At 47.6% G+C, this 15,859-nt stretch overlaps 2 protein-coding genes across 2 annotated transcripts; one reads left to right on the forward strand and one right to left on the reverse strand.

Moving 5' to 3' along the window:
- Positions 1-671: 671 nt before the first annotated feature.
- LOC311442070 (uncharacterized protein) lies at positions 672-15,275 on the reverse strand (the record flags this gene model as incomplete). The annotated part of the gene is made up of 3 exons (XM_084530836.1): positions 15,032-15,275; positions 2,569-2,728; positions 672-813 (listed from the first exon to the last, which is right to left on the reverse strand). The coding sequence occupies exons 1-3, from the start codon at positions 15,105-15,107 to the stop codon at positions 672-674; spliced, it is 378 nt and encodes a 125-aa protein (XP_084386962.1). The 5' UTR covers positions 15,108-15,275.
- LOC311442407 (2-epi-5-epi-valiolone synthase-like) lies at positions 8,729-14,720 on the forward strand (the record flags this gene model as incomplete). The annotated part of the gene is made up of 5 exons (XM_084531565.1): positions 8,729-8,898; positions 11,029-11,662; positions 12,836-13,069; positions 13,723-13,975; positions 14,620-14,720. 5 exons carry the CDS (start codon positions 8,729-8,731, stop codon positions 14,718-14,720), a joined length of 1,392 nt encoding a protein of 463 aa, XP_084387691.1.
- Positions 15,276-15,859: the final 584 nt, after the last annotated feature.

Raw genomic sequence — 15,859 nt, forward strand, 5'->3', positions numbered from 1 at the left:
TTTTAACATTCCCCCCATATGAAAATGGTTTTAAGATGTCTCCATATTCTTTCTGGAACCTGGTTTAAAAAAATCACTACATTACCTTGCATTTGCTCTTAGAGTCATTATCCCTAGACAGCACCATCATTTAAGAAATTTATCATCAGTGGTGTCCTTCGAACAATGTATTAGTGTAATACATTATAAGAGTACTTCACTGCGATGATATATTACTCAAAAGATGGGAACATCTGGGAAGAATGAATCTAGGAATAGATTTAGTATAATAAGCTTTATATTGGAATCCAGGGCTAAGTATTGCTACTCAAAAAGATACAGTGCTCGGCCACAGACCACCTCCATTGCTAAAGCATGTAACCCCTACCAGGCAGCACCAAACCAAAACCAACACAGTTTCCTCCTTCCTGCAGTGAAGACAAGGATTTTGTTACTGCTCTGTAAGAGATGGGGCCAGTACCATGAATTAGAGAGACAAAGAGCACAAAGCACACACAGCCATGTGTGGCATGGGCACAAAGGCATGGGAAGGGAAGTACAAAAATTCATGCAAAATGAGAATTCATGCAAGAAGATCCCATCCCGCTTTTAAAAATAATTTTCCACATCTTCTGAGTATTTCCATAGCATCCATCCTATCCCCACTAAGATGGACCAGCATATGATGGACTTCATTTAGAACAATCAGATGCAATTTTATCATTTTGTTTGAGCAACTTGCCATTCAAACAGCTAGAAGTGTGCTCTTGCTGCAGCCCAACTCCAGTTTTGGCTCCTCCAGCATCTCCTGAGTCATGGCCAGGTGCCATTTTTCTGGAAAAAGGAAGAAATTTCAACATTAGAGTAACAACCAAAATCTGAATATCTCACAGAAAAAACAGCAACAAAGAGAAAACTCCTGGAAAAAGTATCCCCATGCATGAGCATGAAAAATCAGCCCAGAGGCATCACAAATATCACTGAATTACAATCCCAGGAGCCCCTGGATTTATAATGAGCAAAAGTAGCCTGGCCATGGCCCCCAGATCCTGAGCCCATTTCGATACTGGCAAATGCAGCAGCCATAAGGGCTTGGCAAGAAGAGACTGTGGGGCCAAGGATGAGTGTTCCCCACTGTTCACACACAAATCTTTCCCATTTCCAGTTGGTCCAAAGCAGAAGTCCATTTGCTGTTTCAGAGTAAACAGCTCCAGCTTCCCTGGCTGTTTTTTGTTTGGTTTTGTGTGTTTTTTTTTTTTCCAACAACAACAAAAAAAAAAAGTGTTCATTGCAGAATGGGGCTAGAGATGAAAAATCTTGAATTTTCTGTAAGACAAAAATAAAAAACCTCTTTTCCTCCCAAACTGCCAAGAAAAGCATGGTACCTCCAGATGCTATTTCACAGCACCCAAGCCTGAGACAAGTCTGGCTGAAGTGAGATACTGCTTATTACAGGGGGAAATAAATAGATGACTGGAAGAAGTCCATAGCCTCCAGACAGATTAGATCACCGTATCCGAGGAAAGTAACCACCAGAAATGGCTGGTGATAGTTCTGCAGGCCAGAATTTAGAGTCATTTGAGCTTTTTATTTCCTCTCCCTCTTCTCCCCCCACCACTCACCAGTAAAATGAGAAAGAATTCATAACCCGTGTCAGCCACACTCAGATAATCCAAGACTTAAAGAGTAGAACATTTCATATAACCTCTTTTCTGCCCCTCACAAATGCTTTAACAACTTTAATAAGATAATGTATAGCTATTATCATACAGCAAGCGTAAGTCAAACAACTATCAGCTATTATTTCAGCAACAGAACGAACGCTCAGCCTCCCCGTACTCTGCAGCCTGGAACAGTTTACACATTGTCAATTTGAGGCAGAACTGGCTTTTTCCACATATCAAAATGTACACTGATAAATGGGAATTGTTTAGCAGACCCCACATGGCTGGGTAATATACTGTAGCAAAAAAAAAAAAAAAAAAGAATAATGAGGGTATCAGTTGGACTTCTGAATTAATGATACCTTAAATTAGTTTAATTAATTAGTTTAGTTACCAGAGTAATTTAGTTAGCAGATTAATTAATGTTTGTTGAGCACTTGGAGATAAAAGCTGCATTTAAAGACCGTTATTATAGGGCGGATCCAGAGCTCCTGATGCAGGTTTCCTTCATCCTTTATTTATCCCAGTACCGGTTCGACCCAGGGGTTCAATCCCTGAGATTTCCAGCCAGCCCCGTGTGGAGGCTGGCTTGCTCATTTTCCCAAGAATTCGGTGCAACACAGACGTTGCCACAGTTAGCACTCGTCTGGTGAAACACCTCTCAAAATGTAGAGCTAGACTGTTTGTTCACACCTCCTCTCCTCCAGGCCTTGGGTGCCCTCAGACACACACGTCCATGTGTGCACCAGTAATACATATATATATTTACACGTGTATATATATATATATATATTTAGGTGCCAGCAGCTCTCACTCCTCTGCCTTCCTCTGTCCCCCACGATGTGGCACATCCTGAGCAGGCAGGCTAGGAATGTGTCTGTGCGATCACAGGAGCAAAGCACGAGGTTACAGACGGGATCCGTACCTCTTTGAAGCTACCATCACATCCGGGTAAGCATCTAGCCCAACAGCAACATCAAGAGCTTTCTGTAAGTAATTCTTGAGCTGTGCGGGAACACGAGAGTCATTGAGGGCTATTTCTTGGGCTTTGAGGAGGTTCTCAGCAATGAGTCCAGCTGGCGTTTCTGAAATGGGAAAAAAAAAAAAAGGCAATGATTTCATAACTGTTCAAATCAGCAGAAAGTTAGACATCCCCCCAAAAATGCTTTTTTTCATGTAAAGTACGGGTTTTTCAAGGAATATGAAAACAATCATGGGATTTTTTTCAAACTGAGAAAACATAAATACTTCTAATTCATTTCTCTCTTCTGCATTCTCCCTTTTGTACCCACTGCTGATCCTTTTCTGAGAGGGAAAAAAAATATTTCAAAAACACGAGTTTTTCATTTCTGAGGCACTGAGGCAAACGTCGAACACGGAACAGCTGCACGTGAAACCGACTCCTCCAGGTTATGTTTTTCTTGGAGAACTCGTGGCACTTCTCAGACCGCCCTTGCCGAAGCACCAGCTCCTGCCAGGCCAGGGCAGCTCCAGCTTGGCAGGGAGGAGGGAGCGCCCCCGCCGCGTGCCAAGGGGGTGCCCGTGCCTGCTGTGGAACAACCTGCGGTGCTCGTGCCCAGAATAAAACTACACCTGTCCTAAGGCAGACGAACTGAAAAATATACAAATAAAAGTTTCTAGTGCCCTATCCATGATGGCGTGAAATCAAGATACTCTACAATAAATTATTTTATGTAGGTGATGCAGGAAACACCCTGGCAGGGAAGCAATCTCTTAACCCCCTTGCCTTCAACCTTCCACAGCAGCTTGTGGCGGGCACACCACGCCCTGAGCCCTGGTTTCTCAAGACACAGACAGCTAACGATGCTTGAACCCAGCAGCATCTTTTCACACCCTAAAAGCTAATTATTCAGATAGAGAGAAACAACGATGCACAGCACAACAACAGATCAGCATTTCAAAGGCTGGGGAAACATCTCCAGGATCAAGACCAGCCTGATGTAGGGACAAAAACAATGCTGTCCATGGCTCTGAGACACCAGAAAACCCACAGCAGCATGTGGCAGCAAGGCAGTGATGGGTCCTGGTGAAGTGTAGCCATACAGAGCAAGATGTGGGTCAGAAAACCTCTCTCACTCCTCAACTGCAAGAGCACATGTTCGTTATGAAAGCTCCTGCTAGGGCAGATTGGGGACACAAGGCTAGCAGGCAGTGAGTACACCGGGGTGGAGCAGGCTGCCCCAGGCAGGATTTTACTCCCCATGATTAAAAAAAAAAAAGCTGAAAACCAAGTGCTGAAGAGTTACAACCAAGGACATGCTTCTTCTGGAGGACTGGCCCGGGCTAGCCCAGCAGCTGTGGAGCAAAGCTCTGACCGTGTGGGGCTGCTGCTGCAGGCACCGTGTCCCTAACCCAGGATGGGTTTTGGTGGGACATGGCACAAGGCACACAGCCACCCCACAGCCTCCTGGCAGAGCCTCAGTGTGAAGCCACAGGGGACATCAGAGCATCCCCTCACGTCTGTAACCCCCACAGCCCACTGCTGTTTTAAAATGCTGCACGAAGGCAAATGCAACAGCAGATTTTAGGAACTGCTTTCAATCAGATCGTTAAAGGATCAGACTCCAAAATGGAGATAGATGCATGCCTCTGACTTCTCTCTTTTCCATTTCTTTCCTATCTGCTCAAAATGCCACTCATCAGCAGACCCCTCAGCCCAGCTATGTGTCGTGCGACAGCGCCGTGCCTTTTGGTAACGTTCCCACCACCTCCCCAGCCTCTGGGGCTCGCCCCGCGTGCCTGCAGGGTGCCAGATGCCAGGAGCTGCCTCTTCCATCATCCGCCCTGCCAAGCACTGGGGCTTTTTGCTAATGTAGTGGGGGAAAGAAAAAAAAAAAAAAAAAAAAAAAAAAAAAAGAAACATGCTTATAATCCATGTCGGATTTTAGTAATAAACACGTTGTACTCCTGGATGAGTAACAGACAAGGATGCCCTGCCACTCAGCGAGGGGGGAAGAGATACCTCCAGCTGTTTTGTAACCTGTTATGACACCCCTGCGAGCGCCAGGACTGCTACCAGAGAGAGGGAACACGCAGGGCACGTGCCAAAATCAACTCCACACTGGGGTTATACAATCAAGAAGCAATGTCTGTGGTTGGGTTTTTTGCCTTTTTTTTCTTTTTTTTTTTTTTTTTTTTACAGCCCAGATGATGCTTTGGGCCAACGGCAGAGGTCAGAATTGCCTTCCTTTACACAAGGGTCCCACAAGTCAGAGCAGAGCCCGGGGCTGCCTGCCAGTTTCGGCCAGGCTGCATTCAGGGCTCTGAGCACTAAACTGAAGGAAAATTTATGCAACTACTTTTTTTGTTTGTTTGTTTGTTTGTTTGTTTTTCCCCTGTTTATCTCTGGGAAAAGCCTCTCATCTTCATGGTTTTGCACAACCCTAGGAAAGCAGCTGAACCGCCCTAAGCACTAAATTATGTTGCCTGGTTGCCTCCCCATGGCTCTGTCTATGAACAGACGTGGCTTTCCCCTTCCCATCTAATTGAGCATCATCTTTTTCATGCATATAGGAAAGAAGAAAAAAATCCTGCTACTTCACATTTGGGGCCATCCTCACGTCACCTTCCAGTCTCTAGATCAATTCTGGAGCCCCAGCTTTGGCTTCCAAAGCTGCTCTCCGAGGCAGAGCACTGAAGCTGCTCCACCGACCACCTTGGGAGCCGAGCACTTTGGCAGGAGATGCTTAGCACTAAACACCAGGAAATCTCATGAAACCTTTGGAATCAGAAGTCTAATCAAATCTTCCCAACCAGCTCCAGCTGTCCTATTTACCAAGGCCCCTCGGGCAGCCGTAACAGCTTAGCACGATGCTCACCGCTTTGTCTCAGCGTGTGAACACACCTCAGAGGTGGTGGCTTTGGGATGGAGCAGGAGGATGAGGAGGAGGGAGAGGAAGCAGCTGGTGCAGGGAGGCTGCAGGAGCAGGAGCCAAGGTGCTGAACTCTGCCTGAGCTCCAGGGGACAGCAAGGAAACCCACAGCAGCTACACATTTTCTGTAAAAAAGAGGTGGACAAGCTGAGCACCCGCAGCAGGGAGCTTCTGCAGTCACCAGCAGGGGACATGCAAGGAATTCCTTTATTTGCATGTACAATGCAGGGTGCTGTGTGGGCAGGGGTACACGCTGACAGTTGGATCCAAAGCCTGAGGCACTGAGGGGAGCCTTCTGACAGCTTCGATGGGTTTCAGATCCGGCTGCGAGAGAACAAAGTCTCCGCATTCAGAGCAGCCCAGATTCCCACGCGCAGTTGTTGATTTTAGAAAACAGCCAAAAGGGGCAGCAAGCATCTCGCTGTGTGCACCACGCCAGGCATACGCAGCTCTCACAGCAAGCTCAGAGGCTAAGGCTGCAGAAAAAAACTCGTGTAAAACAAGCATCCCGAATTACTCACAGCCAGATACCTTCCTGGCACTGCAACGTCCTCTGTTCAGCCCATTCCTTTCTCCCAGGAGCGTTCTCCTCCCTCCACGCTGGGTTCCTGCAGACCCACCTCATCTGCTCAGCCCCAAGCCCCTCTCCCCTCACATCCCCCCTCTGCTCCTTTCTGCCAAGCTCCCCAGCTGGACCCTGAGCCTTTTTGCTCTCTCAGGACACCCACACCCTTTGGCACACCCAGACCGAGTGCCACCCTGGCCACCACACAGTGTTGCCCATCAGCTGAAAGCCTCTCCCCAGTCCCTGCTGGGGTCATCAGAGGGCAGCCGTGGTCTGCAGCCCTGCACCCAGCAGCTCTTGCCTGCAGCTTGGATTTAATCTTTCCAAGCAGCAAAAGCTTAAAAAAACATTTGCAGAGCATGGCTTCAAGCCCGGAGTGGGGAGGTTACCTGCAAGATAACGCATGTTGCCTCTTGTTCCCAACCCAGAGGATGCTGCTGTGGGGTTGCTGGCCATAGCACGGCGGTGCTCGGGTGTCTGGCGAGGGGTCCTGCTTCCCAGCACGATGCAGTGTGGCACACGAGGACCGGGCAGAGCCCCAGCCCCGGGAGAGGCTGCACGGAGAGGGTGGCCCCAGGCTGGGGCTGTGCCCGTGCCAGCTGCTGCTGCTGGCCCCCACCCAGGGCGCGGGCAGCGGTGAGATCAAACAGTGTCTGATGTGAGAAATGGGGGGGAAAAATCAAAAACGATTTTCGGTGCCTGCACTTTATGTAAGAGCAATATTCACATCCGGACCTTGGGAAGCTGCTGGCTCTCTGAGCTAATCAGCCCTTTCATAACCTCCTCTTTACATAGCACAGAAGACACGTCCCGGCTGAGCCGCCAGGTGTGGAGCCCCAGGACTTTGAAGCCCAGCTTATTTAAAAGTGGTCCACGGACACGAGGATGCCCCACACAGCACTGTGGGGTCAGGAATGCTTTCCAGGAGAGCACCAAGTGAGGGCAGCACAGCCCACGGCTGCGGCCGTGCATGTCCTGCCTGGAGAACCACAACCCATGCCCAAGTCCATCCTGCTGGCAGGCTGCTGCTCGAGGGGTGGCAGTCTTTGGCCGGGACAAACAGATGGAGATTGGAAAGTCAGTTTGTCATCCTCTGAAATGCATTAAAAGATATTCCGCTGCCCCCAAAATAGAATGGAAAGTATAAACGGAAAATAAGCAAATGTCAGCACAAAAGAGTAAAAGAAAAGCAAACAAAGTAAGTCCCAACACTCAGTAGATTGCTATTAATCAAAACAAACAAGATGAGGACCAAACTCACTGCATACCTAAGATTATTCCAGTTTGTAAGTTAGTAAACAACCAGCTGTACATGTATTAGACCTGTGGCCCCCGTGGAAAACAATGCAAATTGTGTTTGGATTGGGAGTTAAAATTTCAGATGAGTATTTGGTGAGCAGGCTAAGAGCTTTAATATGCCACCTAATCCTCCCTCCACTAGCTTTGGAGGTGACTTTGGGCAAGTTGCTCCTCTTTTGGTGACTCCGTCTCCTCCTCTGTAAGATGGGGATAACAGTCTGTCCTCCAGAAAGTGCTTTGCCATCTGGAGACGGAGCAGCAAGAGCTGGATGTTAGGCATTACTGCCATCCCAGGACAGCCCTGCGTGGCTTTAGAGGCGTTTATTCCTGTAGCTTTTTCCCAAAATGAACTCTTAGATAAATCTAGGTTCCTAGATGGGTTTGGCTGCAACTAAGCCTTGAATGCTAGCACTTGTCTCTTGTGGAACAACATTTCCCAACCTCTGCTTTTATGCCTGTTTTCAGTTATCTTGATCTTTGTTCCTGAACAAGGGCAGCTTTCAGAGAAATGGCAAAGGAGAAGGCAAGGACAGAGTAGTACCTTCAGGCCCTGCTGGCGAAACCAAAGACCTTCCCCTGTGCTTGGCGCAGAGAGCTACGTCAAGGGAGCGTTTGGTGTGGTGGGCTGAGCCCATCTGTGAGATCATAAGGAAGAGAACAGATCCTGGTACCTAGTCCACATTGCTGACTTTCAAATGGCTCCTTTGTAGGGAAACTTTGGCATTTACAGACCCATGGGAAGCTGGGCAAACTAATCAAAACTCATCTCACACCCCAGCCAAACGGCCTTTCAAGGGACAAACTCTCGCTGATTATTTTTTAAGACCTACAATAAAATCTGGAAGCAACAAAAAGAATCATTCCGTCTCTCAATGCAATGCTGGGAATGTGAGCCCAGAGCAGCCAGTGCTGAATGTGTCCCCGTACTCCTGCTCCTGTTGCACTGCCATAAAGGCATCTCAGAGCCCCAGCCCAATCTCTGTGCAGCAAAGGAGGTTCCTGAGGAGCACTGAGAATCACAGAAATTGTTTTCATAACTTTAAATTTGCTGTAGGGCATCATGTTGGGTGTTAATTCATGCACTCCTATTGTACTTCCTAGGCATTATAAAACTGGCTGATTATACAAGCCCAGCCTGGTGCCCGCACATGTCTCCAAACGCTCCTATCACCCCTCGCCCGCGTCCTCATTAGATAACCCCAGTTTTGTAACTGGTCTCCTCGCCACCTCCCCTTCCAACACCTGGTCACCTGGAGACTTTAAAAAGCACCTGAGCGGCAGCCAGCTCCATGAGCTCTCTTCACGAGGAGATTTTCCTTTCTGGAAACATGCCAGTGTCAGAAGAGGGCTTTGCTCCAGTGCCCCCGGCCACTATGCCCGAGGAGCCCCAGCACACAGACTTCCAGTTGGTCCGAGTCAAGAGCACGTGGTGCAGGATCAAGAAAGGAGAAGCCCTTTCTGACTGTGAGGACAAGATAACTCTCTCTGAAGCCAAAATGTAAGTATAGGAGACCCTGTTGCTTGTTTGGTGCCAGCCAAAGAGCGTGGTCACCCTGGTGGGATGCGTTTCAGACAAACCCTCTGTGAGCCACTGCAGCTGAAATCCATCACTAAGCTTACACCAGTATGGAAAGGGCTTCAAAACAAGTGCCATTCTTGGCATGAATTGGCTCAGTTACTGAGGCCATTTTATCCGCTGTCGAATTTCTGTAGATGGAAAGGTTCTTTAAAGTACTGAACAACTTACGTGGGTACTCCTGAAGGCTGCGATTGTCTTCCCACTCCAATTTGTACATGAAATCTTTGTGTGCAAAAGCTCATATGGAGGCTTGCGAGAAGGCAGCTGTAGGTAACTGGGATGGGAAAAATAAACACGTCAGTGAAAGTCAGGGACAGGAGCAAAACCAAAATGCATCTCTGAAACTGTAGAAGTCACCTAAGGCTGAGGTCAGAGACTGCTTTTCCCCCAGAAATATATGCAGCTCTTTGCTGGTATTAAATCACTCCAGTCAGAGATCCTTTACTTACAGGAGGCTCCTTTCCTAGAGCATGCAGCCCCATTTGTGTTGCAGGTCTTCCTTAATATGGCTGTATTTTACAGGTCACAATTTTTCTTGTATTTGCAAAGTTCAGATTTTAATTTCTTCAAGCCTAACCCTTTTCCCAGGCAGGTCAGAGAAGAAGGATGAGCAGCTGTGTGCGAGCATTTACCAGACAGAGCTGCAGGAGGTAGAACAGGGCTTCAGTAGACCCAAGGCAGTCTGCTGCATCTCAGTCTACAGCAGGATGAACGATGGGCCAGAGCACACCCATAAAACTCCCTGACTGAGATATTCTCCAACAAGGGGATGCTCAGCTGCAAATTCTCTGCTATTTTCATAGAGCAGAGGGGCTGAAACGGGTGCTAGTTTTGCCACTCAAAGCCAATTCCCCCAAGTAATACTCAAAATGGTCCTGTCTCTTAAGGGTCATGTGCTAGAGATGGATGCAAATATTGTGAAGTTACAGCATTGAGGTATATGTGTGCTGCATTAAAATGTACATGATGATGTTTTTAGTAATACTCTATTTTAAAAGTCCAGAAGAAACTTTTTGGAAGGTCTAACTCTATAAATCTTCACTATTTTTCTTCAACACCTAAAGTTAGGACCAGATTTAGAGGCAATTTGGTGTCAAAAAAAGCAGAGACACGCCTATTAGACCTCTAAGGGGAAGGTCAGGCATGTGGAAAGAAATTGGGCATGTAGAGAAACCTGGTTATCCAACGAGCCATCAACTCATTCAAAAAACAAACCAAATATTCACAGAAACTTTTGATTTTTATCCAACTGCAGCTTAAGATGAGGTCTCATAAAATATACTTTGTGGTTTCATTCTTTCCTTTTTTATTCCTCCTTTTCCTTTCCATGTCCATTCCTGATTCACAACAAACTAAAACATTTTTACTTAACTTTTCCCCATGCTCCCTCTTCCCAGCAGCAGAAGTAATATCTAGGTTTCAGGGCGATGTTCTTCACTGTTACCAATAGATACTGCATGTTAATTTCATAGGATTTTTATCCATCCACCCGCTGGTATGGAAATCTTACTCAACTCCCAAGGCCCTTTCTGTCCCTACCTGGGTGTATTTCCTATTCCTATCATATTTATTTTGAGATAAGTTGATCCACTCTTATAGACATACAGGAGATGCTATTTTGTTTGGAGTTCTGCATATATGTGGGGGTGGGGGTAGGTAGACAGGAATAAATCAACTCTTATCACCAAATCTACAAGGGAGAGGATGATTCCTTCACGAACTCTTTGAAAAATTTGAGAATCACCTCCCCACTACCTTCTAGGAAACCAAAATTATTGGTTTGGGGTTTTCTGCTGCTTTGACAAATGGGTAAACTGGAAGGGAAATGATTTATTTCTCCAGCCCTTCTAGTTCTGTATTATCATTGCCATGCAGAAGTTCAGCCTGTTGGCTTTTCACCAAGAAGTTGGCAGCCCTGCACCTTTGCAGCACACAGGCACAGACCCCACACGTTTAAGGAGGTGGCTGGGGGTGGGGAACAAGTCCAGATGTGCAGAGTACAAAAGAGGAGGATAATGATTACAAAGCATGTTTTCTGATCCCTCCCAGAGGTGAATGCGTCTCCAAGAGTGGGATTTCCTGGACAATCGAAGCTCCCATCTATTTTTGCTACAAAGTGGTAGAAACATTCGATATTCTCGATCCCTCTAACACCACTCTCCTCTGGGGTCACATCACTGACCCCCAGCAGATCGAGGTAGCCACTGGCAGCAAAAAGAGGCTGAGGCGCTTCATTGTCATAGATGAAGTAGTTGATGAACTTTACGGCTCCAAAGTCAGGCAGTACTTTGAAGAGAATGACGTTCAGCACAAAATCCTCGCCCTGCCGACCACCGAAGAAACGAAATCCATGGACCTGGTCTTGAACATCCTGCAAGAAGTGCAGAACTTCAGCATCGACAGGCGAACGGAGCCCATCATCGCCATCGGAGGTGGCGTCTGCCTGGACATCGTGGGACTGGCTGCGTCCCTCTACAGGAGACGCACGCCTTACATTCGCGTCCCAACCACCCTCCTCTCCTACGTTGATGCCAGCGTGGGAGCAAAGACCGGGGTGAATTTCCTCCAGTGCAAGAACAAGCTCGGGGGCTACACTCCCCCAGTAGCTAGCTTCCTGGACAGGTCCTTCATTCAGAGCATCCCTCGGCGACACATCTCCAACGGCCTCGGCGAAATTTTAAAGGTAGGAGATTTTGCTTCTGCAGTTTTTAAACGTTAAGTATTGGTAAGGTGTCCATCAGCACCCACAGCATTATGGACACGAGGGTGGGTCACTAAGGCTGCATGAGGACTTCTAACTCTCACTGAGTCTACACATAAGTTTTTACAGCTGCCAAATTTGTCAGAATATCCCTTACACACACAGTGCCTACTGCTGACTCTGCAGAGTAAACACCACAACTCAAGGCCAGACACAGATGTACAACCATGGAAGGAAGAGAAAGATCCATAGCACACTTACATGAGCTGCTGGCAGACAATTCCAGGCTCATTATACTGGGGATTAATAATCTGCAAGATCATTTGCACCTACCTCGGGGGGTATGTCAAGTGTGGTCAATCAATCTCCTGCGAGACAAATTCTACTTCTAAAATTACCTGGAAAGTGCATGGTAAATGGTTCTGTGCTTGAAGAGCTTTTAAAACTTTTGATAAAGTAGATTTCAAGCCATTCAAGTGTATTAAATACAAGTTTATCAGTAGTTTTTTCAGTACTTGCACAGTGGGAAGTCCCCAGGATATCTGAAAGTTTCTGGCAGGCACTGGGAAACCTGCTGGCCACCGCTCCCCACTGCAGGAGGGTCTAATGCCAGAGTCAGGGGGTGAAAGATCACATACTTGTAATCATTAAACCCTTTCTGAACCCCCGTATTCTGTGTATTGCAGAACTTTCACAATTTCTCTTCCCCAAAGAGCAATTGCAAGAATTAGATGAGAGTTGACCTGGAATGGCCTGGAGGTTGTGCAGGAGCAAGGGAACTTGCCCAGCAGTGCTCCCACACAACTCTGACATTTTACCATTTCCACACCCTTTTTGCAAACATCTCCACTTACCATAGCCCAAAACGCACATGACAGCACCGTGACACATTCATAGAGAGCTGCTGAATATTCACCAAACCAGCATATCCTCCCTGTTCCCACAGTCCCATATGCATGCTGGCAAGAACTGTGGCTACAGAAATACTAGTTCAGGTTGTACAGGTAGAACTTGCCCTTGTACCAAGCACGCAGGTACTCCTGCTAGCACGCAACGCAGCACTATAGTCCACTCTATCAAAATGTTCAATTTTCACCAGCAAATACAGGAATCACATAGCTATCTTTAATTACCTCTTCTGTTTTTTCATCCTAGATGGCACTCATGAAACACAAAGGGCTCTTTGACCTGCTCAAGAGCCATGGGAAATACCTGCTGGACACCAAGTTCCAGTCTTGCAGTGGGTCTGCTGACCACGGCGATGCTGCACTGCAGACCACCAGGATTGCCATCGAAACCATGCTGGAAGAGCTGGCTCCCAACCTCTGGGAGGACGACCTGGACAGACTGGTGGATTTTGGTCACCTTATAAGCCCAGAACTAGAAATGGTGAGTGACAGACTTTATACTGCAATACCCTTTTTCAATAAATAAATAAATAAATAAATAAATAAATAAATAAAAGAGGTGCTCATATAGCAACATGAAAACTTTGTGCACCCAATGCACCCAATCTGGTCCTGGTGGCTAAGACGCCTTCCCCTGCCCCATTTCCCCCCATCCGTGTTCCCTATTCAGGAAATTGTTGCAGCTTCGTGCTAGGCAATTACCAAAGCACAAAGGTGACTAGATTTCAGTGCAGAAAAGCGCCAGCTGGAAATCACCAGCTCAAACTGTAACAGTGAAAAGGCAAGGAGAGCACAGCCTGTATCACTGGGGGAAAATTGCCGCTGAGGACTGAGGGGGGAGGACCAGATCTTATGCAAAATTCAGAGCTCTCCTCTCCATCCTATTGTGCTCTTCATCAGTGATTTGAAAGGGAGGAGAATTAGATTCTAGATCCCTATGGGAGATTTTGCATGCCATTAATCATTTGTAAAAGAGACCATCCTCTGCCACCCATAAATCACAAAATGCTAAGATATGTGTACTGCTACCACTGAGCTGAATGTTAATTGTCACAAGTACTTCTAGAAAAATAATGACTAGTTTCCTATTTGGCAACCCAAACCTTTTCCCCACCTACCCTTGCTCTGTTTCAGAGGGTTTTGCCGTCGTTGATGCACGGCGAAGCCGTGAACATAGACATGGCCTTCATGACGTATGTGGCCCACGCACGGGGGCTCCTCAGCGCTGGCGAGAAGGAGCAGATCATCCAGTGCATGCGGGGCCTGGAGCTGCCCGTCTGGCACGGCGGCTGTAGCTGGGCCCTCATCAAGACGGCCCTGAGGGAGCGCCTGAAGCACAGCGGGGGGCAGCCCCGCATGCCACTGCCCACCGGCCTCGGCGTGGCAGGTATGGCAGCGAGGAGCACTGGGGACACCCCAGGGTGGGGACACATGGGTCAGCAGGCATTCTGGCACAGTGACATGCTGGAGAGTGTGTCCTGAAGCTCTGGTGCTCATTACATCTCTCTTAATTTCTCAACAAACCTGCAGGGATGCAGCTCGGTTAAGGACCGAGACCCCATGCATTGCGTGACTGCCTGGTGCACACAGCAGATGTGTTCACAAACCAACAGTCTAAATGCAGTGCTGGGGAAGACAAAGCAACAGTAAAAATAAGAAAAAAAAAATAATTCCTTCATTATGTTTGGGAATAGTTCTTAAATAGTCCTTGGCAAAAGGGATTAGTGTGCCTAGAATGCCTAGAACTGATACTGGAAAACTAAATAATAACTGTCCACTGTCTTGGGTGAAATATTCGTACCTATAAGACAGTAAAAACAACAAAATAATAAAACCACTAAAGCAGAAGCAATGCATGGGACCAGGTTGCCCTCTTACATCCGTATCCAGACTGTTTCCATCAAACGTCAGTCTCTACGCACTCACAAGTCAGGCTCTTGCAAACTGTTTGTAGGAGCTACTCTCCCCCTAGTGAATCAGCTGTGAAAAGCTTCCCTGGATGCCCAGCTAACTATGGGTCTTATTTTACAGACATTTTCAATGACACCAGCGAGGAGACCCTGGAAAGAGCATACAAGCTTTGGGTCAGGGACTGCAAGACGGCGATGGAGGAAGGGCCGGCTGCCCTCTGAGAGCCGTGAGACCTGGCCAAGGTCCTGCCCGTGTGTGGAGCTGCTCGACATCCTAAGTGAGCGGGCAGGACTGAATTTAAACAGGATAAACACAGCAGCACCTGCGAACCCATGAAAACTCCAGAGCTGCAGGGAGCAAGCACACTGGTGTCTGACCTGGTTTACCTCTTTTGGTTGCCCTAGCTGGAAGGGAATTTGTTACAGCAGCACTGTGCTCACACAGGGACCACTCTGCAGCGAAACCATCTGCTGTAGGTGTCAGTGAGCTCACATCTCCTTAGGTGGGAGGTGAGCAGTGTTTGTTCACTCACCTGGTCCATCCATCTCCATGGTACTGCACAGCGTTTCCCCATCGCTGCTTGTTGGACCCCTCAGGTCGACAGGCATACGGCCGACAGACCCCAGGGAAGAAGCATCTTGGTATCACCTCATAAAATCTCCACGCTATGTAAAATATTTCAGAGGGGTATCTCCCTCGTTGGTTTTGGCATTCTGAGTACTTCTCGTTTCCTCAGTTCGTTCAAATTAGCAAGAAATAGAAACGGCTATCAGCCTTTGCTCTCAGCACATGGCGGCTGCAGGCCGCCTCAGGCCGCCCCAAGACCAGCAGATGGCCCTGCTGTGACACAGGACAGGCTCTGGCCCTTGGCAGCCCTTACAATCACCCCAATGTGCTGTCAGGCCTCATGGTACCACTGAAATCTGCAGCAGTGGTTTTACTGCACACCCCCTACAAGCTGCTGGTGTGACAAAAACGGTACAATTTGCACCAAGCGTTGCCTATGAACCAGGGTGAGCTTCAGGCTGGAGCAGCAGAAAGCCCCTGGGCTCTTCCTCAGGGTGGGCTTCCAGCTGCCTCCCCACCTCAGGGCTTCCAGGTCAGTGAGGCATCACCTCCAGCAGCCTCCGTGACACCTCTCAGGCTCCTGGCAGGCACAGAACAAGTTAGATATCAGGTGGTGACTGAAAAATGTAAAGTCAATGTTGTCCTTCTCCCTGGAGGCTGAATCAAAGGAATCACAGTCAACAAACTGCCTTTGAATTATTTACAGCATTATTTTTTGTTTTGTTGTATCATGCCGGTTGTGCTGACATGCTAGGTTCTGTTTTGCTGAAGTAATAAAAGCTATTAAAACTGG

This window comes from Aythya ferina, assembly GCF_964211825.1.
Source record: "Aythya ferina genome assembly, chromosome: 10".
In the NCBI taxonomy this organism is placed as follows: domain Eukaryota; kingdom Metazoa; phylum Chordata; class Aves; order Anseriformes; family Anatidae; genus Aythya; species Aythya ferina.